At 38.3% G+C, this 25,149-nt stretch overlaps 3 protein-coding genes across 7 annotated transcripts in view; 1 reads left to right on the top strand and 2 right to left on the bottom strand.

The window, feature by feature from the left end:
* Positions 1-1,483, top strand: part of erc2 (ELKS/RAB6-interacting/CAST family member 2) — a 71,103-nt gene extending 69,620 nt beyond the window's left edge. For all 5 annotated transcript variants that reach the window (XM_049471526.1, XM_049471525.1, XM_049471528.1 and 2 more), the window contains 2 exons: positions 68-128; positions 1,398-1,483. In XM_049471526.1, the coding sequence (XP_049327483.1) occupies positions 68-94 (27 nt within the window). In that variant the 3' untranslated portion in view covers positions 95-128; positions 1,398-1,483. The remainder of the gene's footprint in view (positions 1-67; positions 129-1,397) is intronic.
* A 9,306-nt stretch (positions 1,484-10,789) lies between these two features.
* Positions 10,790-14,315, bottom strand: LOC103035575 (complement C1q-like protein 3). Its single transcript, XM_007234459.4, has 3 exons — positions 14,135-14,315; positions 13,457-13,594; positions 10,790-11,701 (listed from the first exon to the last, which is right to left on the bottom strand). Exons 1-3 carry the CDS (start codon positions 14,295-14,297, stop codon positions 11,373-11,375), a joined length of 630 nt encoding a protein of 209 aa, XP_007234521.2. The 5' UTR covers positions 14,298-14,315; the 3' UTR covers positions 10,790-11,372.
* Positions 14,316-14,908: 593 nt separating this feature from the next.
* On the bottom strand, positions 14,909-22,973 carry LOC103035880 (protein disulfide isomerase CRELD1). Its single transcript, XM_007234460.4, has 6 exons — positions 22,848-22,973; positions 20,742-20,913; positions 20,563-20,646; positions 19,108-19,203; positions 18,345-18,485; positions 14,909-17,071 (listed from the first exon to the last, which is right to left on the bottom strand). The coding sequence occupies exons 2-6, from the start codon at positions 20,905-20,907 to the stop codon at positions 16,851-16,853; spliced, it is 708 nt and encodes a 235-aa protein (XP_007234522.1). The 5' UTR covers positions 20,908-20,913; positions 22,848-22,973; the 3' UTR covers positions 14,909-16,850.
* Positions 22,974-25,149: the final 2,176 nt, after the last annotated feature.

Below are 25,149 nucleotides of genomic sequence, written 5' to 3'. Positions count from 1 at the left end.
TCTCCTCTCTAACCTGACCTGTCTGTCCTGTAACCCCGCTGATCTCTGGACCGCACGATGCTCACAGGATGATGAGGAGGGAATTTGGGCGTAACAGTTTCCAAACCAAAGCTAGAATGATTTATGTGGTGAGAAACTCGCATGCTTTCTTTCATTTCTCTTGCTTTTACATTTGCTTAATAAATAGGTCGTGTGTGTTGCTTGTGAAAATGTTATCATTATTAGCAATAGCATAGCATTGCTTTTTACTTTTTGACATAATGTGAATCTGTTAGTTGTTCCTCGCATGGTTTTCAAATTCTTTGATGAACGGACCAATAGAAATGCTTCAGATTGGCGTGGATTAAAACTTCAGTATCACTTTATTTGGATGGTCCAATATAGATGCTTTATAGAAGCGCAACTAACATTCAATTTACATTGAACTGCAACTGAACTCTGAGGTGAAATAACTAATTCTCTGTTGAATAAAAATTTAACCCTAATCCTAATCTTAACATTTTAGGTTTAGGGTTAGATTTAAGGTTTAGATTTAAGGTTTAGGTTAAGCTTTAGGTTAAGGTTAGGGTTAGATTTGAGGTTTAAATTAAGATTAGTCTTAGGGTTCAATTTAATGTGTGGTTTAGGGTTAGATTTAAGGTTTAGGTTAAGGTTTGGGTTTAGGGTTAGATTTAAGGTTTAGGTTAAGGTTTGGGTTTAGGGTTAGATTTAAGGTTTATGTTAAGGTTTGGTTTAGGGTTAGATTTAAGGTTTATGTTAAGGTTTGGGTTTAGATTTAAGGGGTAGATTAAGGTTAGGTTTAGATTTAAGGGGTAGATTAAGGTTAGGTTTAGATTTAGGGGTAGGTTAAGGTTAGGTCTAGATTTAAGGTTTAGGTTAAGCTTTAGGTTTAGAGTTAGATTTGAGGTTTAGGTTAAGGTTAGGTTTAGGTTTAAGGTTAAGAATAAGGCTAGGTTAAGATTTAAGGTTTAGGTTAATGTTAGGTTTAGATTTAATGTTTAGGTTAAGCTTTAGGTTTAGATTTAAGGGGTAGGTTAGGTTAAGGTTTATGTTTAGGGTTGTTTTATGATTAAGATTAGGCTCAGAGTCAGATTTAAGGTTTAGGTTAAGGTGTAGATTAGGGTTAGGTTTTAGGCTTGATTCATGGTTAAGCTTAGGTTTAGGGTAAGATTTAAGGTTTAGGGTTGGGTTTAGGGATAGATTTAAGGCTTTGGTTAAGGTTTGTTTATGGTTGATCTTTGGTAAAGTGAGGTTTAGGGTTAGGTCAGGTTTTAGTCCTGATTAAAGTTTTAGGGTTAATTAATGGTTTAGGGGATGTTAATGAGGAATGTAGGTAATAAACTGTAATAAACACTAATAATACAGTATTTTTCTCTCTGCTTGTGCTCTGGTCTCAGATGACTCACTCACAGTTGGAGGTGCATAGCCATGCCATGCAGAAGAAACTACACATTATCCACTTGGCCAGACTCTATCTCCCCCCCAGACCCACACTTCACCAGGGGGCCCTGACACTTAGGAAGAGGAGCAGGAGGGTGTGAGTGTGTGAGCTGAGCGTGTGGGATAACACCTGAGCAGGTGAGAATTCTCAAAGGGCTTAAACAGTCCTGGGACATGTACCAGCTTTTACTGCTAGCCCTAAAAGACTCTGTTCTAACTGTGTTTGGAATGGGTTGCAGCCTGCAAATGCAGGGATTGATGTATATTAATAAATGACCAGTTAAAAATGAAAGTTGAGCAGATAAAACATTAAATATCTTGGGTTAATACTGTCTACAATCAAATTGGACAAAAAGTCAAATTTAATGTAAGATATACTGTATTTCTTGCATCTGATGCCAGCCTGGGTATCTGTTAGCTGATCTGTTGGAGCTTTACATGTCTCAATAACTCAATAACTCATAAACTGATGTACTCCTTTAACTTTTAACCTTTTAACCCCTTAAATGCCTTGTCCTGTACACAGGCAACAAGTGTAGGTGATACAAAACCCTTCTTTTCTGCAGCAAAATAAAATTTGAGGGTTTGAAATCTCCTACAGGACACTTGGAGAAACTGCCTGTTAAAATATATATATATATATATTGATTTTAAAATGAAGTTCAGGAAAGAGACAATTGACAATTGAAATGATTTTATTCATTATTTTTTAACATTAGCAGATTTACTTACATTTTTGTTTTATTTTCTATTACAATAGAAAGTACAGGGGGTTGGACAATGAAACTGAAACACCTGTCATCATTTTAGTGTGGGAGGTTTCATGGCTAAATTGGAGCAGCCTGGTGTCCAATCTTCATTAATTGCACATTGCAGTAAGAGCAGAGTGTGAAGGTTCAATTAGCAGGGTAAGAGCACAGTTCTGCTCTAAATACTGCAATGCACACAACATTATGGGAGACATACCAGAGTTCAAAAGAGGACAAATTGTTGGTGCACGTCTTGCTGGAGCATCTGTGACCAAGACAGTAAGTCTTTGTGATGCATCAAGAGCCACGATATCCAGGGTAATGTCAGCATACCACCAAGAAGGACCAACCACATCCAACAGGATTAACTGTGGACGCTGTAGGAGGAAGCTGTCTGAAAGGGATGTTCGGGTGCTAACCCGGATTGTTTTAAAAAAAAACATAAAACCACGGCTGATCAAATCACGGCAGAATTCAATGTGCACCTCAACTCTCCTGTTTCCACCAGAACTGTCCGTCACCACAATCAATTATTGTGCTCTAAAACCAGGTGTTTCAGTTTCAGTGTCCAACCCCTATATGTCTATTCAGTAATTCAGTAATGTACCTTATTAAACATGAAAGCTTTTTATGTAAAGCTTAAATAGAAATCCTTAAGAGTTAGAGATTAGTCAGGCAGACTTGGTCTTTTAAGGGGTTTTTAACTTCACATTTCTTTTGTTTTTATCTTCTCAGATGAGTGATGGGCTCGGATGAAGACGGGTGCAGGCTTATGGATGGAGGAGACTTATGACTGGCGACTTATGAACAGTGGAGTCCTGTTTAGAAACACTCACTGCCTTGGACGACCCTTTCCAAGATCCAATGGGAACTCTTCCTGCACTCCCTACGTTCACCTGCTGCCGCTCTGTCCCACCTGAACCCTTTCAGACCTTTCGGTCTGCTCGCCTGCTCTGTCGTTCTGCTCGACTCCGCCCCTCTCTGACTCGGCCACTCCCCTTCCGCGATGGGTCCCGCCAATCAAAAAAAAAACGAAACGAAACAAACTTGTCCTGCCTCTTCCTTCGTCTTCGTCTGCCAGAAGGATCTCCGACGTCCTCGTTCAGACTTTTAAAAGTGAAGTTAGGATTTTTTTTTACATTGAGGAAGAAATTCATTGCCAAGAATCTTGATTTTGTGTTCTGTTTACATTAGCACTACAGACTCGTACGAGTTGATTTGCAGTACATATCAGGGTCTCGCAACTATAAGGGGCGGGGGGGATTCAGGTACCTGGGAGGGAATGAGCTCTGATTCTGGATCCTGCGGTTTAACCCTTCGAGGGTGCAGTAAGTTGGGCCTTACTCTAGCTGGTTTCGATCCTGTTCAGTCCGTCCTGTCGACGTCCTGTAGTGTTACCTCAGCTGACAATCGGAAAGCACTCTATGCAGGGTTACATTCAGCATTTTATAGTCATCTTCCAGACCTGCTGGTCAGAGCAGATGGTACCGGCACTCTACTGGATTGGAACGCAGAGATAATATAGCCTGATCTTTCTCCTGGCGTTCCTCGTTGGAGATCCTAGTTTGGTCTGTGTTTGAAAGCATGCACCTATGCACCTCCGTCCAATAAAATCATCAAATGCTGGGCCTGATGCTTCAACAGCCGCGTCCGCCCAAAGCCACGTTCATCGTTTTCGTCGTCGTCAATAAACTTCTAGGCTATTCTACCATCGGAACAAAACCAAGAACATGGCAACTTCGCCCATTGCCCTTCTTCTCAAGGGTTAATTTTCTAATGGTGCTTTCAATGGTGCTTAACACCCAACGCAGAGATGGAGACAGCCATCGTGTGTCCACAGTCCGCACTCGTGTCCGACTTTAGAGACGCGGTTTGAGACATGCTCAATGCTCTTAACTGGTCAGTAGATGCGTCTGCTCTGGACTAGAGTCAGGAATTGGGTGCTCAGAATCAGAAAAATGTCAGGAAGCTCTCTGTTGAAGCTCACAGCTGGAGAATGACAGAAGGTCAGGGATGATTCATGGTTCCAGAAGTACTTCAAGTCTCATAGTTGCAAATGAACTGCACCCAGAAGGAATGGTTGGATTGTTAAATGCTCATTTTATTTATTGAGTATTGATGGCAAGACCAAGAGCTTTCCATACATTTTCATACATCGGTGATAGGTCTATATGTGGTACAGGGTTTGGACAATGAAACTGAAACACCTGTCTTTTTAGTGTGGGAGGTTTCATGGCTAAATTGGAGCAGCCTGGTGGCCAATCTTTATTAATTGCACATTTTTGCACCAGTAAGAGCAGAGTGTGAAGGTTCAGTTAGCAGGGTAATTGTTGGTGCACGTCTTGCTGGCGCATCTGTGACCAAGACAGCAAGTCTTTGTGATTCATCAAGAGCCACGGTATCCAGGGTAATGTCAGCATACCACCAAGAAGAACCAACCACATCCAACAGGATTAACTGTGGACGCTGTAAGAGGAAGCTGTCTGAAAGGGATGTTCGGGTGCTAACCCGAATTGTATCCAAAAAACATAAAACCCCAGTAGAATTCAATGTGCACCTCAACTCTCCTGTTTCCACCAGAACTGTCCGTCGGGACAATAAATTATTGTGGTCTAAAACCAGGTGTTTCAGTGTCATTGTCCAACCCCTGTATATGTCTTCAAGGCAAGCTCTTGAGACGGCAGCAGTATGTGGACGAGCATTGTTGGCCGTCAAAATGCCCCCTATTGAACACCATAATATAATCTGCCATTGTATCAATTTGCACCCCAAACCACGTAAAACCACCTTGTAGACTCGTCAAGCCATGGATGGCATGTCTACCCACCAATTTTCCTTACTTCAGGTTGATTCCTTCTGGGTGCAACACAATTTTTTGGACGTTGAGTGTAATTTCAGTGTAATTTCTCAGTAGGACAAGGATGATCTGAATATATATAGGACTGTTCAGGGCCTGATCAGCTGAAAACATGAAGGTCTAAGTGTTTCAGTGAACAATCAAGGCTAAAAAAAGTCTCAAGGCTCAAGTCGAACCAACTCTAACCCGTTCTCATTCCCGTAACAACAACAGCAGCCCTTTTCATGCTTTTCCCCGCCCCCTTAACGCTCCTCCCTCTCAACATAGTGGCTAGTGCCTCAACAACATAATATAGATCTATACATGGATTCTACAAAAAAAGACATAGATATATATAGATATAAATATATATATAATATATATATATATATATGAAGTGTGTCTATATCGTGATCAGAACATTGTGTCGATAACAAAAAAATACGATTTAGAAATAAATAAAAAAACGTGTTCTGTCTCTGTTTTCCGAACTTTGAAGAAGAAGAAGAAGAAGAACCCAACAAGTGCTGTGAAACCAAGTGTCTCTCCATTTAAAAAAAAAAAAAAGGGTGTGGTCCATCGCAAGATCTCAACGTGAAGATCTATGCAATAGTTGTGAAAGTAATGAACTGGTGACGTAATGCGGTGGTTCCACGCGTGAAGGACGTGAGGTACAGCAGAACGTGGTTCAGTGGACACTTCTTCTTTGTTGCAGCTCATAAAAAAAAAAACTACAACCAGTCGGAAGAAGCAACTCATAATCTGCTTACAAATGCAGTATTTATACTTATATTTTTGTGATGATGGACAAGCTTTGGAGAATTTTGACCAAAAACGGAGGTTAACCTCAAAACCAGCACTGCTGGCTACTGTGGAATAACTGGTTATGTTGGTTGATGTACTGGTTGGTGTTCTGGTTGCCATTTACACCAACCATCCTTTACATCGATGGCCGCTTTACCACTGCAGGTTTGAATGGTTCTCCAAGGCATGGTTTCCTCAGAACGGCTAGCTAACCATACTTGAAGGCTATGGAACCATTCAGTGGGAGGGCTCAATGACGTTGGGATTCACTGATTGGCTGGCTGGACTGTATAGATGTTGGACAAAGCCATTAGCAACGTTATGTTGCATTAGGCTGGTAGCCAGCATGCTAACACTGTGGTAGCAATGTGGAATTTAGGTGGAAGTTATGTTGGATTAGGCTGGTAGCCAGCATGCTAACACTGTGGTAGAAATGTGGAATTTAGGTGGAAGTTATGTTGGATTAGGTTGGTAGCCAGCATGCTAACACTCTGTTAGCAAAGTGGAATTTGGGTGAAAGTTATGTTGGATTAGGCTGGTAGCCAGCATGCTAACACTGTGGTAGCAATGTGGAATTTGGGTGGAAGTTATGTTGGATTAGGCTGGTAGCCAGCATGCTAACACTGTGGTAGAAATGTGGGATGAGACCAGTAGCTAACATGCTAACGCTGCAGTAGCAATGCTGGATGACACCTTCAACCAACCTTTTAGCACTGCGGTATTGATGATGGAAGAAGCCGGTAGCCATGTTTGACAAGTCCTGTAGATGTCATTAAAGCTTGCATTCTCCATTTTATGCTAACATGCTAACTCTGTGAAATCAGGTCCTGGTTTAGCAACACAACAAATGGAAAACAAAACTATAATTGGTTCTACAGGCCAGCCTTAGTAAGCATTAGCCCCTGCAGTGGAAAAGAAGCCAATAAGTACAGAAATAAAAGATCGATCAGCTAGTCAACAGTGCTGAAGCTGCTGAAACATGAGGAAACACCTCCTTCTAAGCCTTCAAAGCTCTGAAAAGCTTGTTTATCCTCACAAAACAAAGCGTTTTAATGAACAGGTCAGTTACAGTCGTTCTCGCAGCTCCCTCACTGTCCTGGTTAAAGTTTGAGGATCCTGCATCCAGAAAAAAACCCGCTAATGCATTGCCTCAATCTACTGTTCACGTCTTCTGTGTTTTTTAAACCCCACCACTGTGGGGGGATTATGTTTGTGTGCGTGTGTGTATGTGTGTGTGTATTGTCAGTAATAAGGCCAAAATCTGACTGTTAATGACGTTCCTGTACGGTGCTGTGCTTTATTTTTATTTATTTATTTATTTTTTCACCATGTTGCTGTTCTAAAGTGTACTCTCGCGTATCTAGAACATTAACCACTGCTCTTGTCTTAGAACGTTCACTTGTTACTGTGGTTCTCAAATGCCTTGTAGTTGCTTGTCTAGAATGGTGTTGACTGCTCTGTCGTTGGTTGAACTGTCCATGCTCCGCCCACAAATGCGTCGTTTCGTGCCTAGAAATGTGTGGTTGAGGGTTTTTTGCGCACTTGGCTTACGATAAATCTCAGTAGCTCATGCATTCAGAATTCTTTACAATCCCTGGAAATTTCACCAAAGCTTTTTTTTCAGATCACCTCTCCAGTAGTTCAGTTGGATCACCCTCACTGTTCTGTTTATAGCACTTTATACTAACGGGGGCTGAAATCTCCGTGCCACCCGACGACGTCCACCAAACATTTGGGTGCACAAATAGTGTTGTGATAAGAACACACTGCAAACTAATTTAAAAATCACATTTATATAAGCTGGATGCCTGCGGAGTGTAGGGTAGTATAGTAAAGTATAGGGTATATAAGGTAGCATAGAGTAGTATAGGGTAGTATTGGGAGCATAGGGAGTATTGTGTAGTATAGTAGAGTGTAGGGCAGCAGAGGGTAGTATAGTAGACTATAGAAAATATAGGGTAGTGTTGGGAAACATAGGGATCATGGGCTTGTATAGGGAGTATATGGGGACTTGGGGTGGTATTTGGTTAGTATAGGGAGTATGTGCAACTATAAGGTGTATGGTGAGTATAGGAAATATAAAGTAACATAGGGCAGTATAGGGGACATGGCGTGGTATTGGGTAGTATAGGGGAGTATAGCCAAGTATAGGGAGTATGTGCTACTATAGGGTTACTGGGTTAGTATAGGGAATATAAAGTAACATAGGGTAGTATAGGGAGTATAAGGGAACATGGAGAATTATTGGGTATATAGGAGGTAGAGGTTACTATAGGAAGTATATGTGCTAAGGAAGTAAATTGGAGTGTAGGGTAGTATAGGGTAGAATAGGGATTATAGGGTAGTTTAGGGAGTAAAGGATAGTATAGGGAGTATAGGGTAGTTCAGGTAGTATAGGATAGTATAGGGGAGTATAGGGGTACAGGGTAATTCAGGGAGTATAAGGTGGTAGAGGAAGTATAGGGGAACATAGGAAATCATTAGGTAGTATAGAGAATAGAGGTTGTATAGGGACTATAGGGGAACATGCAGTAGTATATAAGGAAAAGCACTGGTACTGGTAGTATAGTCTACATCATTCAAGTATAAAAATTGATTTGCGGTAGTTAGTTTATGCATAGTACAAAAACTCGATTACACAACAAAAACGCACCCAGTCTGTGCTTGTCAATCTTTTATTAGATTGGATGGGTTTCTGTAAAGCTGTGGGTTTGTGGGTGGATCATGGAAAATTCAACATTGGGTGTTTTATTCAGTACCATCATCTTCACCATCCTCCTCTTCATCATCATCACCTGGTCATCATGTCTTTCTGTCTTATTCAGCGTGGTCGTGTGTCGTCGCCTGTAGTCTGTAAATGTGGGCAATGGAAGCAGCAGAAAGGGAAGACTGAGTCCAACACTTAACCTTAACGGGGGCTGAGAAAAACAGAGTTTTCTTCTTCCACTCCTCCGGTTTCAGGTCCTTTAAACCACTGAATACTTGAAGCAGGAGCACCAGGAGTCTCCTGCCACCAAGAGAAGAGTTCTATTGAGTTCTATTGAGTTCTATTGTACACAGGGAGGAAATGTAGAATAATCCTAATAATAATAAAAATATTCATAATGATAATAACGATATGCATCGATATGCATAGAGCTGATAGATGTGCATGTTGAGTTCTGTGTTCTGTGTTTTGACTGCTGGTTCTAACGTTCAGTGTTGTGTTCTCCAGTGGAGACGCACTAACACACACACACACACACACACACACACACACACACAGTAACACACATACACATATACACACACTAACTAAATGCTTCAGCCCTGTCGCTCCAACCCAAGCCAACAGACTGGCTGAGTTATTAAAAAAAAAATAAATAAATAAAATGAATAAGGAAGAACAAAAACACGTTATTTTAGCTTGTGTGTGTGTGTGTGTGTGTGACAGGTGTGGAGTTTTTTTTAGTTCATGATGTCAAAAATGCAAAATCTCTGGATGGAAAAAAAAAAAGAAAAAGAAAAAAATCACTGTGACCAACGCCAGAAAAAAATGGAGAATTGTTTTATATTTCAGATGTTTGTTTTATATTTTTATTTTTATTTATTTGTTTGATTTGAAGATTATTGTTTTAATTTTGTATTTGGTAGCGTCTGTATTTTGTATGTATGTCCGTTTCAGACCGTACAATTTGTATACGTTATTTATTTATTTATTTAATTATTTATTTTTGCTGTACAGTGATTATTCGAAGTGTCCGCATGCTGAATGAATAAAGTGTGAACTTTTTTTTAAATTTATTTATATTTTTTAAAGGGGGAGGGGAGGGACACACCCCTTTTCCTGCCCCGCCCCTTTAAAAGTGAGCTATACGTACATTCCGCATCTTGACGTGTCGCGTTTCCGAGAGTGGCGCGCTCTCCTCTAGTGGACAGCCTGTGCAAATAACTGAAAAAAGTGTGTTAGCATGTTTCTGTCTGAGGAATCTGAACGTCTTACTGAGTGTGTCTTAGTGTGTGTGCACGATTGGGAGAGTGTGTGTGTGTGAGAGTGTGTGTGTGTTTAGCATGAGTATATATATATATGTGTATGAGAGTGTGTGTGGATGTTAGGATGTGTGTGTGTGTGTGTGTGTGTGAGGTTTGATTGGTAAAGCCAGTGCAGTGAAGGCCGTGGTTGATGGTAGATGGAGGTTCTGGGTTCTGGAGTTCAGCATGGATTCTGTATGTCATGTTTGATGTTTTTAAGCCCCCCTGTGGGACCTCGGCGTCCCCCTCCACTCCCAGGTGTTTGCTATTGTGTGTGTCGTAATCTAAACTATTACGGAGTGTTGGCCAGCTGGTTTATATCCATTCAATAAAAAAGTGACTTTCTTTCAGGATGTTGTGTTTCTTTATTGAACTGCACACTGTAAGCCCGAATAAGTTGAATTTACTTAATAAATTTGAGGAAACCGGTTGCCTTAAAAAAGTTAAGTAATGGGTAATAAAAACTTAAGTTAGCATAATTTATAACATTAAATTATTACAACTAAAGGGGAAGCTGATTTAACTTTTTTTTAACTGTAAGACCAGATAAGTTGAGTTTACTTAACTTTTTTAAGGCAGCCGGTTTGCTCAATTTTTTAAGTAATAGGGAATGAAAACTTGAGTTAGCATAAATTAAACTAAACTAAAGGGGAAGTTGATTTATTTCTAAGGGAGCCCGGGGAGAATCACTACACACTGATGGTGAGTGTAAGTCAGAAACTGTTGGACACACCCAGTATGCAAATAGATTGTGACAGAAGCCAATGGAAAAGAAGCTGTTAATGACAACAGACTAAACTCAGTTATTATAAGTTGGTTCCACTTAAAGATCTCAGTTTGAATAGTACAGTATATGTGCCCACAAATGTTCAACTAACTCAAAATAGTTGAGTATTGTTTAGAAACATCCAATTTTATGTAAAACAGACTTAAATCAACAGACTTAAAAAGTTCAAACAACGTATGGGTTTACAGTGTAGTGAACTTTGTGTTTGGAACGCTCTTCATCAGTATTGGGAATCAAGGCATCAATGGATCACATGATACGATATTATCACAATACGTTGCCCACGGTAACAATGACATCACGATACTGTGATTCTGCGATACTCGATATATTGGTAATACTTAATACAATAAGGGTCACAAATAACAGCACTTATGATAGTAATAAAACATTATTAAATTGTTAAGTAATGTTTTAATTAATTACAAATTGATACAATTTGTAATTAGTTTGCGCCGGTGCATCCGCAACATTTATTTATTTTTTTAATTCAGACAGTTGTGTTTTTTTTCCCCCAGCATTTTATTTTTTACTCAGTAATTGGGAGTTTTCCAATGTAGCGAAGTAAATTACTTGTGTCAAAATGTACTTGAGTAAAAGTAAAATTACCTATTTTAAAAACTACTTGAAAAATTACAAATTACTCATAAAATCTACTCAATTACAGTAACTTGAGTAAATTTAATTCATTACTTTCCACCTCTGCAATTAAGTATATATATTTGTTGTGCTCCAGTGTTCAGGGTTAGTTAGCGGGTGGAGGATGCTGCAGGGTTGGTGTAGAAGTCTCTGATTTTAAAGGGTAGATCAGGAAGCCGCTGAAGGTGCTGTGTTTATCCAGTTTGGAAATGTGGGAGTTTTTCCAGAGTCTGATGTAGACCCGGTCTCCCGGTTCCAGCAGCAGAGTGGCAGCGTTAAAGTTGTTGTCCTCGTTGTCTCCTGTCGTCGGCTGGTCCCAGACGGAAACGATGTGCTGCTCGTTTTTATACAGAGCTGAACTCATCGCTTTTCTCGCTCCAGCGAAACAGTTAAAGGCAAAGAAGTAAACTCCATTCACCGGGGCTGTGAACACTCCTGGAGGAAGTGAAGCACATGAAGAGGAGTAAAGTTACTAAATACAAATACTTCATTACTTTACTGAAGTAAAAATGTTATATCTAATTCCATAAGTATACAGTTTGCACATGTCATGTCGGTGTCATACCGTGCGTCCACACTGAACGTGACGCGAGCGACAAAGCAGCCGGAAGTCATTCATTTTCAATGAGAGCGAGCGACACTGGGTGACAGGCAGCGACGCGGCGTGGTGTGATCCGATGCGGGCGGTTTGAGCGACGCGAGAGAGTTGACCAGAACCTAACTTTATGCGAATGAGCAGCGACGCACGGTGGCGACTACCAATCAGAAACGGATTCTCAGATGTCCGGTGCAGATCGCTGCTCTGATTTTCAGTTCCTACTGAAGATTTATTCCGCCAGCAAAACGGAGAGAACAGAACTGAACTGAGCTGATCTGAGGTACCCCACTATACTACTGACCAGAAGTAAATCCTTACAGAATTACCTTATTTAATATAAAACTATATATTAAAACTTAGGAAATTATTTATTAAATCAACAGAACGATTTATGACAACTAAGGGAATTATTTATTAAAGTTAACGTAACGATTTATTACAACTGAAGAAAGTATTTGTAAATTTAACGTTTAAAAAAACCCACTAACAGGGTTACGCCCTCTGGTGGCTGGCTCCAGTACAACTTTTGACCACAACTAATTCTATTTAACTGAATGAGAGATGGCGGAAACTTTAATCTAAAATTACACATGCAGGATTATTTTTTTTGGCGTTGGGTTCTGTACATTCTGCAAGCCCCTCCTGTGTTAATAATTATTATTAATAATTATTCCGTGAGTGGCGGATGTGTGGCGATGTGTGTGGGGTGTGGCGATGTGGTGATTGACAGCTCAGGGCCAGTTGATTGACAGGTCGGCAGGATCGCCAACATGGCGGAAGATTTTGGCTTCATTTTCAATGAATGAATGGGAACGGAGACACGGCGTCCATCTTTTTTTACAGTCTCTGGTTGTAACAGAACCTCAGGGAAACGTTCTCTGCAGTTTTTCCGGTAAGTGGATCATTTCCCTCCATCAATTCATTAGAATTCATACTTTGTTTTGCTCCCTAATTTTAGTATCTAGTTTAGGTTTTTAACCTAGTGTTAGCTACTTAATGCTACAGCTAACTAGTTAACTAGGTTAGCCAACTCAGCTTAGCTAAATTAAGTAACTTGTTTGGTGAAAATGATGGTAAAACACAAAGAGCAATATGCTTTAATAAGCTATTAAATATAAAAAGGGTTTTATTAAATGTAATGCATTGAAACATGTAAGGTAAACTATTGTTTTATCTAAAGTTTAATCCCTGAGGGGGAGGGCGGGTTTGCACAGTCACACAGCCCCGCCTCCCTCCTTCCATTTTGGCCATATTTTGGCTTCAAAACACCATAATGAGAGTGAATGAGGACATCCTGTCCATACTTATATACAGTCTATGGTTTACATGCACTTCATAATCCAATTTTAAAGCCTGCTCTGAGCCTTAGATCGGAGTAAGGTCTAAAAATCGGATTGATAAATCTGATAAAGAGCTGGATTTGAGTTCAGTAATCAGAATTCTCAGTGCATGTAAACTCTTGACCAGAGTATTCTGGGAATCCTATTCTGTGAGAGTAAAGAAAGTACAGAAGCTTCTATCTTTAATAAAGCACTGCTCTCCCAAAAAAAAAACTCTGTTTAAACATGAACTTAGACTCTGCACTGTCTCACCAGTTTCTGGGTTGAAACCTTCACCAATGTTTGTTTCCACATGTTTGAAGACCAGCGTTGTGTCTGTGGAGAAGGGTCCGATGTGTGCGTTTATTCCTGCTGTGTCGAGAGCTGCGGTAAATGCTATTTTAGGGTGACCTGTTGAAAAGAGAAAAACAGATTATTAAGAATCCTTTATGTGCATTAAAGATATAACTGCCATAAATATGAAGCCTACTTTCCTCAAGTCTTGTATTGAGTAGGTTTGTGTTTATTATATTAAAGGTGAGGTGCTTGACTAGTACTGTCTGTATGTGTATCAGATCATTCATGTTATCTGATACTGAGCTTTCAGTAGATTTCAGCCTTTAGCTATTCAAATTAGACTAGATTACGGATAATGCAGTTGTGGGAGAAATGTTCGATGAGAAAATATGTAACCTCTGATCTTAGAATTGGCCCTGATAGGCAGTCAAAAATTGCATTTCACAGCAGTGCCATTTTCTTCTAGAAACACATCCATATAAAGGCAGTATTTAATGAGAACATGCTCATTTTAATCTCATTTGAAGGTCAGCTAGTGGGTCTCATTTCCTTTCACTCTAAAGAACATTCTACCTGTGCATTTACTTCATGGGTGAAATATAGAGTTCAGCATTTCAGGATTTTAAATTTTATAAATTTAAAAACAGAAAATACCTTCCCGCAGGGTTTTGACCTCATCTTTTAGCTGGAGGATCTCAGATTTCAGGGCTAAAATCTCCTTCAGAACGTTGATGGTTGGGATGAGGGGGTCCTGAGTCTGTGCTGTGGAGAGAGAGCAGAGTCCCGACAGCAGCAGCAGGACTTTTATTAACTCCATCCTTCTCCTCTGTTCAGTCTGAAGATCTTCTGATACCAAAACCCACTTTTATATCGTCAGGCCACAGCTGGAGAGATAGAGCTTTTATAAAGGTCATATTTACTCAGTTCTGTACACAAAATAAAGACGAAACCCACGGCTGGACGTTGGACTGGCAAACAAAAAACAGTGTTTCTGCTTTTTTTTTTTCCAGCAGATTTTTTTTTCAAGTTAAAAAGAAAATCTATTTAGGCATATATATATATATATATATATATATATATATATATATATATATATTCGTTATAGCTATTTTCATATAAATACATATACTGCATTAAAAAAATCTGCATAGTTTATTTTATATAAATTAATTTGGGTGTTCAAAAACTCCAGCAGCACTGCTGCTGTATCTGATCCACACACTGTAGCAGCAGCACAACACACACTAACACCTCATACACCACCATACACCATGCTAATCAGCGCTAATCACTGCAGTTAGTAATAAAAAAAATCACACTGTTTTTTAGGATTTTTTTGGTTTCAGACAACTTTTGGATAATTAAACATGCACCAGGGTCAAAATGACCTGTGAAAACCATTGCAGTTCCTGACAAATGAGCATAACAGGAGGTTAATAATGTATGTTTATTTATATTTACATGATAAGGTCGAAAAAACAAAAAAACAAACTAAACTATCAGAGCAGGGGAAATATAAAAGACAATACTCCTCAATATATAAACAACAAAAAAACAGAAACAAACATGAAAAGACATAAAAACATAAAACAATTAATTATACTTATTTATGCCAAAAGTCATGGGACAGGAACAAGTATCATTTTTGTGAGGGGTCCTATGAAAAACACTTATCTCCATTTTTGTTGAATTTTAGTTTACTACATAATTTGAACAGATAAACCGTCCCCTATACTGTGCCGAAATTTCTTGATGAACGGACCAATAGAAACTCTTCAAAATGATCTGAAATAAACTCTTTTTACATTCACTTCCATTGAAAGTTTACAAAGTTTTTTCTCTCTCCTGTAAAGTTGCTGTTTTGCTATGTGATTTATGCTAAATTCACTCGTCTGTTCAAATGGACAATTATTTCTCAATACCTCCCACGCTCACACTGTCCAGAGTGAGTGGTAATATTAAATAATATTAATATTATAATATTAAAACATACTATTTTCCTGCATCCCTGCGTTTTATAACAAGCACAATGTTTTGGGTTTTATTAGATGTGTGTATGATGATTTTTTAGTGCTGTTATACATGATGTGTCTTTAGTATTTCACTGCTTTCTGTTCTACACAAAGAAACAGGGTTTAATACAGTTAATACTACTGTTAATATTAATGTTCAGTATTAAAGGCTATTAACAGGCCATAAAAGTTAATTGTTACATTTTTCATATAGATTTTAGTGCACATTTCCATGGTTCTCCTCCACAGCTCTTGAGGATGTTACATACAGTACATCACCACTAACCCCCAGTTTAAGAAACACTGAATGTGTTCACATGCACTTTATAAATTCAAATTTACTGCAGAACAGAATTTGGGTAATTAGATAAAGCAAAAACTCGAAATTTATATGAGTTTATATGAGTAATTAAAATGTTTGCTTTATACCAATCCAATAAACTCAAGAGAATGAGACTTGACGTAATAAATGAAATGTAATATAACTAAATTATTTGAAAAAAAATGATTGTTTAAATCCATGCACAGATAGAGATATCCCAGTAAAGTGTATACATGCACTGAGAAATCTGATTACTCAAAGTAGCTCCACACCTCCTGGCTAGAATCTGGAGAGTCCTGACATTTAAAACGAGGCATTAATAACTTAAAAAGTGCACAAAAAGCTTATTAAAACCCACTGTTTACATCCTGTAATGCTTCTTTGCAGCTCTGGGCGCCACCATCTTTGTACTGATAATGACACAGACATATATATATACATAGACTCCATATAGCCTGCCTCCTGGTGCTTGCTGCTACGCTATGTAGAGTCTATGTATATATATATATATATATATGTCTGTGTTATTTTCAGTACACAGTAATGGTGGTGCTCGGAGATTAAGCTAGCGTTATTATGGGACGGAAACAGAGGTTTTTAATCAGCTTTTTGTGCACTTTTTAAGTTAGTAATGCCTTGTTTTAAATGTCAGGGCTCTCCGGATTCTAGTAAGGAGGTGTAGAGCTACTTTGAGCTGGATAACGGTGGAAAAAGTGATTTATCGGGGTAAATTATGCCCCGTGTCTCCAAGTCTGAAGGGTGTTTTTAGACAAACTGTTAAAATTTCTGGATCTCAGAACTTTTTATCATGTTTTACTACAACAAAAGTCCATTTTACACCAGAGTTCTCCTTTAAATTTAGATTATGTGAATAATCACATAACTACAGAACTTATGAAGTGCATGTAGTTAACACACTGCTTTAAATCCACTGATTTCTATAATAAATCCATAATTCTGTTTGTAGAGCTACAGTGACACAAACGAAACGTTCCTGCGGTTCCAGTAGTCTGTCTACTCCCTCCTCCAGTGATCTTCACCGGCCCTTCATGAAGCTCCCCAGCATGCGGTCAGTCTTGTCCGACAGCCAGTATCCCGCCACGGCCGCGACCGCCCCCATAAAAATGGAGGTGAAGACCATGTCCCCTTTAGCGGCCAGCGTAGCCAGAGCGCACAGCACCACCCCAAAAAACATCTGCTTCAACACCTCCACCTCCTCCTCCTGCAGCTCATCCAGCAGACTCCTCTCCTCACCCACTGCACACAGAGAGAGAGATTCATTTATTCATTACATGTATTCATTTTTTTAAATCGATATTTTTATATGTATATTTATTTTTTTACATTTTGTATATTAACATATCATTTTATTGCTTTGGCAAAAGTTATTTTATATTGAAAAAAATTTGAGAGAGAGAGAGAGAAAGAGTAAAAGAGAGAGACAGATACAGAGTGAGAGTAAAAGAGAGAGACAGATACAGAGTGAGAGTAGTGAGAAGTGAGAAAAGTGAGAAAGTGATAGATACAGAGAGAAAAAGTGAGATATAGAGAGAGAGATACAGAGAGAGTAAAAGAGAGAGACAGATACAGAGTAAGACAGAGATAAAGAAAAAGAGATAGATACAGAGTGAGAAAGAGATACAGAGAGAGTAAAAGAAAGACAGATACAGAGAGAGAGTGAGAGATACAGAAAGAGAGTGAGACAGTGTGAGAGTAAAAGAGAGAGACAGATACAGACAGAGAGAGACAGATAAAGAGGGGCAATAAAGAAAGAGACAGATACAGAGAGAGAGAGAGAGAGAGACAGATAAAGAGGGACAGTAAAAGAGAGAGACAGATACAGAGAGAGAGAGAGACAGATAAAGAGGGGCAATAAAAGAGAGAGAGAGAGATACAGAGAGATAGAGAGAGAGAGTTTAGAATGTTTGTTAGGAGTAATAATGGAATGGTTGTAGTATTAATAATAATATTACTGAGGTGAGGCTGATATTTCTTAGCACATGATTAAAGGTTTCTAACATAATAAAATACAATATTATATCCTCCAAGTGACTTCTGCCAATTAACTCTGTCCTGATTGGCTGCTGCTTGTTGCTTCATTCTAAAAGTAGCCTAGAGTGAATCGCTAAAAATAAATGAAAATATCAGCATCTTTTCCCAAACAGGATTTTCCCAACATTTTATATTTTCCCTCATTTTCCCACTCAGGGTCAGAACACTGCTACTCCACTACGGAACTTTGCTGAAACTGAACAAGATCTTTGCAGGACTGTGTAACACTTCATACCCCAAATTATTTTAGTGTAAAGTCTGAAACATTACTCTAATGCCTCCGTCTGCATCGTGCTTCTGTTCCTTTAGATACATTTAGCTTGTCAACAAATGCATGTGTACAGCTGTCTATGAGGGTGCAATCAACAGAGTGTGATCTGTATTTACTGCAGTGGAGTGAAAGTGATGTAGACTCCACAACTGTAGGGGGAGCCCAAGAACAAAAGGCTGTGTGTGTGTGTATGTGTGTGTGTGTCACCTGGCTGCTGAATCCTCACACACACACTGTCTCGGCGTGTGAAGCCCGGAGCACACTGGCACTGGAAGGACCCCTCCGTATTCACACACAGAGCGTTTATATCAGAACAGGCCAGAACCTCCTCACTGCACTCGTCTACATCTGAAACACACACAACACCCAGCTTTATACTATATAATATTAATAAAATTGCAATAAATATATTCAGTAAAATATATACAGTACCAGTCTAAAGTATAAAGATAACCTTTCTCTCAGCCGCGGGGCAGAGAGACGCTGAGAATCTGACGTTAAGTGAAGTTTAAGGGTTAATTTTACCTAGCACTCAGTGCTGTATCTTAATAACTACGGGGGAAGGCAGGTAGGCGTTCTCTGCTGCAGTGCTGTTAGCCAATCAGAAGCGATATGTTTGCATGTATGAATATTCATGAGCAAAAGCTTAAATCCTGTCTTTCTTCAGAGACCACTAATTCAGTGATCTAAAGCAGGGCTATACAGAAAAAAAACTGTCTCACTTTCATACTAAATACCACAACTAGACATTTTAAAATGAATGAAAAAAGGATGGAATGAGACCTTTAAAAAATCAGTAAAGAAAAAAAAAATTGAGACAAGGAGTGTCCAAATATTTTACTGGTACTGTATACTATTACTATCTATGTACAATTATTATTATTATTATTTCATGTATTTTATAAAATTATTGTAAATATTTAATGTTTGACATTTATTTTGATTCCAAATGAATAAATAGCATACTCACCTACACACTTTACACCCATAGATATAAAACCAGGGGCACATTTCTTACAGCGAGCAGGACCCCCACCCATACAGCCCACACACGCCCTGTCACACCCTACAGAGAGAGAGAGAGAGAGAGAGAGAGAGAGAGAGAGAGAGAGAGAGAATATGTTACAGACTTATATTACTGATTTATTCCTTATTATCACACACATTCATTTTCATTTTCTTGTCAATTATCATAAAAAATTATATTTGTTAATGATTATGTATTCTAACATTGTTTTATTGCTTTGAAAAAAATGTGTTAATTGCAATTCATGCCAATAAAGTTATTTTAAATTGAAAAACAAAAATTGTGAAAGACAGAGAGAGAACAATACAGAGAGATACAGAGTGAAATATGTATATATATATAGAGGGAGAAACAGAGATACAAAAAAGAGAGAGAAAGACAGAGAGAGAGAGAGATACAGAGAAGAAAAAAATATATATAGAGAAAGAGAAACAGTTAGTAAAAGAGACAGTGTGTTATATGTTACAAACTGATATTACTGATTTATTCCTTATTATTACACACATTAATTTTCATTTTCTTGTCAATTATCATTAAAATAATATTTGTTAATCATTTTGTATATTAATATTGTTTTATTGCTTTGGCAAAATTGGAGAAAAAAAAATATATAGAGGGAGAAACAGAGATACAAAAAGAGAGAGATACAGAGAGAAATATATATATATATAGAGGGAGAAACAGATACAAAAAGAGAGAAAGAGAGAAAGAGAGAAAGATACAAAAAGAAATATATATATAAATATATATAGAGAGAGAGAGAGAATAAAGAGAGATACAGAGAGAGAGATACAGAGTGAAATATATATATATATATATATATATATATATATATATATATATATAGAGAGAGAGAGAGAGAGAGAGAGAGAGAGAATAAAGAGAGATACAGAGAGATATGTTACAGACTGTCACAACCTGAGGGAATATGATTGATTATAACTAATTTACTGATATTACTGATTTATTCAGTATTATTACATACACTTATTGTCCTTTTCTTGTCAATTATCCAATTATCATTAAAAATAATATTTGTTAATCCTGTAAATAATGTAAATAATGTACAGTTCGGTTGATGTAATTGTATTCATGTATATAATCGTTCTTTTATTTTTTATGTTGCTTATTACATTCATGCCAATAAAGGACTGTTGAACTGAGAGAGAGAGAGAGAGAGAGAGAGAGAGAGAGACAGATAGAGAGAGAGAGAGAGAGAGAGAGAGAGACAGATAGAGAGAGAGAGAGAGAGAGAGCGAGGGAGAGATGAAAGTAACTGTATTGTATTTTGATATAAACAAAAAGATGATAAGATCTATAGTCTGGTATATGTAAATGTGTGGGTGAGTGCATCTGTGTGTGTGTGTGTGTGAAAGAAAGAGAAAGTGTGTTTCTTACCTCTGCACTCGTATGAGGAGTGTGTGTTGATGCAGTATGTGTTTGAGGGGCACTTGTCCAGCTCTGTGCCGCACTCGTCGATATCTGCACACACACACACACACACACACAAATGTGTAAAGATACACCAACACTGATGTGGAGAGATACAAACTCACACACATACACACTCCACTCACCCACACACTCGTTGTCATGGAGGGTGAACCCTGGCTGGCACTGCAGGCACTGGTCTCTCTCAGGTCCTCCACAGGCTCTACAGTGCTCAGAACAGCTGTTCTCCAGGGTCAGTCCAGCCTGGAACAGAGCGAAGACCACCAACCAGGACCGCCCACAACCCAACATCGCCCCCTGGGTAACAGTGGAAGTTAAGTGGAAAATATATGAGCAGCCAATAAGCATCACTAAAGTCCATTATGTGTAACAAAAATTATGTGAACCCTTTGGTATTATACTTGGATATCTGTATAAATTGGTCATTAAATGTGTTCTGTTCTTCATCTAAGTCCCAACAATAGACAAACACAGTTTGCTTAAACTAATAACACACACAAAAAATGATATGTCTGCGTAGTTTTATTGAACACAACATGTTAACATTCACAGTTCCGGGTGGTAAACCACTAGGATAATGACTTTTCTAAGAGCTAAACAGATGGTCTACAAATGGAAAAAGGTCAGCACTGTTGCTGCTCTCCCTAGGCGTGGTCGTCCTGTAAAGATGACTGCAAGAGCACAGCGCAGAATGATCAATGAGGTGAGGAAGAATCCTAGAGAGAGAGTCAGTTAAATACTTACAGAACTCTGGTGCACATGCCAACATTTTTGTTGACAAATCTACAATAAGGAAAACACCAGCAGATGACATGTCACTAAAAACCATCACTGGTCATCAGTAAATTTTACATTTCATTTAAAGTAAATCAAGGGATCAGAGTCTGGAGGAAGAGTGGAGAGACACAGTCCAAACTGCTTGAGGTCTAGTGTGAGGTTTCCACCAATCAGTGATGGTTTGGAGAGACATGTGCAACATCTGCTGGTGTTGATCCACTGTGTTTTATTATCAAGTCTAAAGTCAGTGCAGTTTTGTTTTCCCACAAAATCTTACAGCACTTCCTGCTGTAAGTTGTGGATTTCATTTTCCAGTAGGACTTGGCACACTGCCCACACTGCCAAAAGAACCAATTGGTCTTATATAAAATTCTCCTTTTCTGAGACATTGATTTTTGGGTTTTCACTGGCTGTAAGAAGTAAAATAAATAAACTGAAATTAATTACAGAAATGAAGTATCATAAAGTATATTTTCTATGATATTCATTTTTTAAATGCACTAGTAAATAAATTGGTATATTTTAAAGCAGTGTCAGATATTTGCTGAAAAGAAAGCCTGTCCGGATACTTTTGGACATTAGTGCAGTCTAAAGTCAAAACCCAGCCTAAGCACCAGCTCGTGCACCAGTGTTGCCAACTCCTCAGTAAGGAAACACCATAAATATGTTAGAAATGTTACAAATAAACAACTTCTGTTGCTTTTTAAATAGGACGTCACTTTTTTTTTTTACAGTAACTTCATTTTTACGTGAATTACATAAATTAGTTTTTTTGCCATGTTCTTAAATGTTATTATAAGAGCAGCAGTTAGCCGGAACTGTTATTCTACGTTTTTTTTTTTTTTTTTAGTTTCTTTGTTTTATTTTTTATTTTTTACGTTTTCTTAAGTTTTCTTTATTTTTGAATCTATCATAGACAAATTGTTGAATGGTTTAATAGATATTTAGCTTTTTATAAAGAGGCAGACACTGTGGAGGAGGTGAGGGACAGGCTGTGTGGTGAATGAGGTGAGTGACAAAGTGAGTTAAATTCAGTGATTTCTGTTTGTGTCACACTGAAGACACATTAATACTTATACTTCTGCTCTGTAAATACAGAGCGGGGTCAGTCAGCGGTGGCTGAGGGCACGCGCGATTCATTTACAGTGTGTTGGTGGAGCGGTGTGTGTGTGTTCTCTGAGTGTGAGAGAGTGTGGGTCTGCACTGTGAGTAACTGAAGAGCGCGTGTTCATCTTAGAGTCGCCAAAAGTCTCCAATAACACCACAAAAACTCGCTAGATTTGTCGCTAGTCGCTTTTTTACAAAAAAAAGTCGCTAAATATGGCGACAAAGTCGCTAAGTTGGCAACACTGGTGCGCACACACTTGCTTGTTTAGAACCTCAGTCTAATAATAGCCGGTATTTGTTGTACAGAAGATCTGTTAGTATCTGAGCCGCACGGCTCGCGCTCCTACCTCTGCTGAGAGATTAATCCGCGGGGTAAGAGAATTCCTCCGGGGGCAAAAATCCCAAACTACCCCAAACTCCAGCGTGCGCGCGCTGCTCGTGCACAGGGCACTGGGCAGGCGGAGTCAGCAGAGCGTGCAGAGCTGCTCTATTTATATCCGGGGGGCTTCTGGGGTCTATTCAGCTCTAGTTCATTCTCTCTCTTAAAGCTACATTCAAATAAAACTCTTTATTATTAATAAAATTAAATATATATATTTTTTTCAGTCACTTTGATGCATTTCTCAAATCATCAATCTCAAATTCATATTTTCACCACAGTGTATGAATGCATTTCTCGAAACAGTTTTTATTATGAAACTTTATTATGAAGTCAAAAGAGTTTTTTAGTCATGGATTAAGAACAAGTCAGTCTAAATGATTAGTCATGTGATCGTGTATCAGTTTACTCAATGCTAATGTTTTGGTGTCTAACTGAGAATAATTTAAAAATGCTGCATTTTTTCCTGTGAATCATAAATCCATTTCATCAGTGCAAAATTACACATTACAGTTTATGAAAGCCTGACTGCAAGAAATTGAACAGAATTCATCTTTATGATTCTACTGTTTATATACCCAGCTGGCATTTCAACATTAAATAAACGTTGAGTCAACGTTGATCAACGTAGATGTTATGATTTTGAAAAGTGAATCAACGTTAATAAAGCAACGTTGTTTCAACATCATTTGTTCAACCTTTAATAAACCACAGCTCACTAAAATTAGAAAATCCTATGGTTAACAAAGTGTTAACCATAAACTTACGTTACTGCAGTAAATCTGAGTATAACAAAAGTTTATACCCACCACCACTACCAATCTGATTACTGAACATCTGATCTCAAAAACTCTAAAACAGTAAAACTATTAGAACATGAACATGATGTTAAATTAAAAAGCAGTTACTGCAAATAGAAGTAAAACACTGTTTCATTCCTCCATCCAACCGTTTTTATAAATTATGGTGATGAAATATAAAATGTTGATTCAAAAGGCAGAGGGTTGAGGACATTATGTTGATTCAACGTTAAAATTTCAACTTTCGAACCTGCGCTCATGCAGCTTTGCTCAAGCTGCCGGCACTCAGAGGGAGCAAATTTGGCCCTACTCCCTCCGGGTGGGTAGATGGCGCTCTCTCCCCACATCACTCCTAGGGTGATGTCCACAGCACGGGGCATCTGTGAGCTGATGTATAGGAACTCCAAGCGCGCTGTGATGCTGCTCTGCAAGAAGCGGTGGCTGGCTTCACATGTATCGGAGGAAGCATGTGTTAGTCTTCGCCCTCCTGGTGTGTTGGAGCATCACTAGTGATAGGGGGAGTCCTAATGAGTGGGTTGGGTAATTGGCCGTGTAAATTCAACGTTAGCACAACCAATGAACATTAAATGTGGATTCAACAACTGCAGTCCTGACCTGCCCCAATAGAGATTGAGACGTGTTTGCAGGAAGAATGGGACAAAATAACACCTGAAACACTTCAGCAACTTGATTTCCTCTAAGAGAAGGAAGTTGTTAATGTTTTTTTTAGTTCCAGTTTCTTTGGAAAGTGTTGCAGGCCTGAAATACAGGAATAGATTAAACATTGACGAGGCAGAGAAAACATTAATTCTTATATTGTCCGCAATAAAATAAAGGTAAACAGTACAAAAGTTGTTCTGATCTGTCTAAAATGATAGAATAGCGTTTCATATAAGGAACCAACTTTAATGATTTTTTTATGTGATTTTCATACTTTTTATTTCAGCTGTCTCAATCACACAGTTAATGGGTAGAGCATGCTGAAATGATATTAAATTATGGTTATTTCAGTTTGAACTAAAGAATAATATGTTGAATATATAATCACATGTTTATTAAAGAACACAAAACACATTTATAACAATATATACATACATACATTCATATACATTTGATATTTACAGTCCTCTGTTTATAAAGCTAGTTTGTTAGCATAGCTGCTAAAACACACATTTATACAGTATATACAGCTCTGGGAAAAATAACTTGTGTATGTATTGTAATAATGTATTCATCATTTTTATAATGTTTCCTACTGATCTCAATCAACCAATCAATCAATCAATCAATCAATCAATCAATCAATCAATCAATCAATCAATCAATCAATCAATCTCAATGACCTGCTCTCCATGAGTTCTCCACAGCTGTCCAAACTCCTTCCACCTGTAATGGGGTTTAAACGCGTACACAGACAGCTGATGAACATCAGTGTTAGACAAGTGCATCTATATACAGGTAAACATTTAA

The sequence above is a fragment of the Astyanax mexicanus genome, chromosome 24 (assembly GCF_023375975.1).
Source record: "Astyanax mexicanus isolate ESR-SI-001 chromosome 24, AstMex3_surface, whole genome shotgun sequence".
Lineage (NCBI taxonomy): Eukaryota > Metazoa > Chordata > Actinopteri > Characiformes > Acestrorhamphidae > Astyanax > Astyanax mexicanus.
Note: the sequence above shows the minus strand (reverse complement) of the source record. Positions and strands in the feature narration are given on the sequence as shown.